This window comes from Bison bison, unplaced genomic scaffold (assembly GCF_000754665.1).
Source record: "Bison bison bison isolate TAMUID 2011002044 unplaced genomic scaffold, Bison_UMD1.0 scf7180017864050, whole genome shotgun sequence".
NCBI classification, from domain to species: Eukaryota; Metazoa; Chordata; class Mammalia; order Artiodactyla; family Bovidae; genus Bison; species Bison bison.
This window is the reverse complement of record NW_011494622.1, coordinates 3,152,633-3,155,302: the sequence shown is the minus strand read 5'-3', so window position 1 is coordinate 3,155,302 and position 2,670 is coordinate 3,152,633. Positions and strand designations below refer to the sequence as shown.

General features: G+C 51.9%; 1 protein-coding gene across 1 annotated transcript in view; it reads right to left on the bottom strand.

Moving 5' to 3' along the window:
* WWC2 (WW and C2 domain containing 2) overlaps window positions 1–2,670 on the bottom strand; it is a 68,196-nt gene that overhangs the window by 16,098 nt on the left and 49,428 nt on the right. Inside the window, exons 19-20 of the mRNA XM_010835815.1 lie at window positions 2,110–2,308; window positions 451–615 (exon numbers count right to left, since the gene is read on the bottom strand). Of these exons, the coding sequence (XP_010834117.1) occupies window positions 451–615; window positions 2,110–2,308 (364 nt within the window). The remainder of the gene's footprint in view (window positions 1–450; window positions 616–2,109; window positions 2,309–2,670) is intronic.

Below are 2,670 nucleotides of genomic sequence, written 5' to 3'. Positions count from 1 at the left end.
AGCAGGGGGTGGATGTGGCAGCTCCCGAGAAACGACCTGCCCTGCGGACCCTTGATCCTGCGGACCCCTGACCCTGTGGACCCCTGACACCACAGACCCCTGACCCCACGGACCCTGACCCCGCAGACCCCTGAGCCTGCAGAGCCTCACCCCACAGACCCCTGACCCCATGGACTCCTGACCCCACAGATCCCTGACCCTACAGAGCCTTACCCTGCAGACCCCTGACCCCATAGGCCCCTGACCCCACAGATTCCTGACCCCGCAGAGCCGTCACCCCGCAGACCCCTGACCCCGCAGAGCCTTACCCCCAGGCCCCTGACCTCGTAGGCCCCTGACCTCAAAGATCCCTGATCCTGCAGACCCCTGACCTCGAAGACCCCTGACCCCACAGACTCCTGACCCCTCAGACCAATGACTCCTTAGGCCCCTGACCCCGCAGAGCCTTACCCTGCACACGTACTGGCTGCGCTCCCCGGGGGAGAAGGTCTGCGAGCGCACGATCACGCTGCTCCTCATGAAGGGGCGCTGGCGCGCGCTCAGGCTGCTGTGGTCTTTGGGGCGTACAACCATGCTGGCACCGCCGGCCTCGTCGGTGTTTGTCTCTTTATCAACCTGGAAGAGAGGTCGGCGATCTGTCAGGGGTGGTGAGAGGGGAGCATGGGGTGCTCCTCTCCTGAGTGTGGAAGGAACAGCTTACAAGAGACCCAGGGAGCACCAGGGCCTTTCTCCAGACGTGAAGGCGGTTTTCTATTAGTTTCTGGGAAGTCACCCTCAGTGGGTAGGATCGTATTTGTCCAACAAGGTCACCCATAAATGGAATGGCGGGGCCCCCTCTAATAGTTCAGGCCCAAAATAATGAAGCCTTGGTTTACAGAGGGGTAATGTGCTTCTACAAAGAGTCTGATTTGAGAATGCTTCATCATTAAACAGTACTCAACCTCATGGTTAGTTTTTTTTGCTGAATAAATGATAAAAGTAGTTAAACATAGGAAGATGGAAATACACTAGTTAAACCTCTGGTTTGCACAGAATACAAATTTATATATACAGCCATCATGGGTCTCCGTGGCGGTGGGGTTCCAGCACACTGAGCTCCGTGGATGCTCAGGTCCCACGGCTGGCCTCCCCATCTGGGGTTCCCCATCATCGCGGTCAGCTACTCATGGACCACGGTTACTATCTGCAGGTTGCTGAGTCAGATCCATGGTTGGTTGAATCCACGGATGCAGAGACCATGGACACTGAGGGTCGAATGTACTCACACACATGAAGTGTTCAGTCAGGGTTAGTACTGTTTTTAATCAGAAATAAATTGGAATTTTTAAAACTCTCACAGTGGTTGGCACCCTCAAACCTTGAAAATGGCTTCCCCCCTTTGGAGATGGCAGTCTGGCAGTCTCAACATGTCTCTTTGTTCAGTCACTAAGTTGGGTTTGACTCCTGGTGCCCTATTGGCTGTAGTCCGCCAGGCTCCTCTGTCCATGGGACGACCCAGGCAAGAATCCTGGAGTGGGTTGCCATTTCCTTCTCCTGGGGCTCTCCCTGACCCAGGATCGAACCCTCGTCTCCTGCGTTGCAGGAAGATTCTTTACCACTGCACCACCAGGCAAGCCCCCGCATCCCTCACTAACCAGCAAAACCACCTGGTTAACGGGCCTGGCAACCGCACACAATCAGGTCACCTGCCCCTTCCAGGACTGGTTTCAGTGAGAACCCCATCTAACCAAAACGGGCTTCACACGCTCACTTCACGTTTGAGACTGAAACAGACTCATAACATTTATGAAACGTAAAACAATTAAGCAGGCATCCTGGAGTTTTCCAGGAAATCCTGAAAACACTTTCAGTAAATATTCACAGAACACTCACAGAGAGCTAAACAGCACTGTTTATCTTCTTTTATGAAATTTAAGCAGAGAATGAATATTTGGGGCCCACTTGAAAATGTTGAGGCATTTATAATGCTCTTGTGGTCTGTTCCCACAAACACTCATCTTGATCAGCTTTGGCACAAAAATCCTAACATGAATTATGCACAGAGACAAGCCTGGACTCCGTGGTGCCTCTAGGAGACTGCTTTAGGAGGGAGCGGTCGGCAACGCTCACCAGGGCCAGTGTTCCTGCGGGGGGCTGCGTCCCAAGGTCACTGGCACAGCTGCTGTCTTTCCTACTTGTGTCCTCACTCATCTTGGGCACACTTGGGCAGGAGCTTGCGTCTTCCACACAGCGACTGCCCTCCGCCAATTTCACTTCAGCCCCTTCCTTGGCCACAATTTCATCTGAGGCCTCTCTCAGCATGGCCAACCTATGGGTGAAACAGAACACGACCCCGTTTAGGGTCAACCAGATGCGCTATGTGATCAGTGTTACCTGGGCACGTTAACCCTTCCTCTGGGTCACGAACAGACTCACGCATCACGATGCAAGCCAGTTCTCTGGCTGGAACTTTTACTAAAATGCTCATGAAAAATAAAGTCAACACCTTACTCTCCAGCAATCTGCAGTAAAATCACCATTAAAAAAAAACCAAAAAGTGAAATTCATGAAACTTGATATAATTTCTGCTGCTGCTGCTGCTAAGTCACTTCAGTCCTAAATTATGCTAAATATGCTAAAAGATCACATACAAAGTTTAACCCACCATTTAAAAATATTGACACTCGCTCT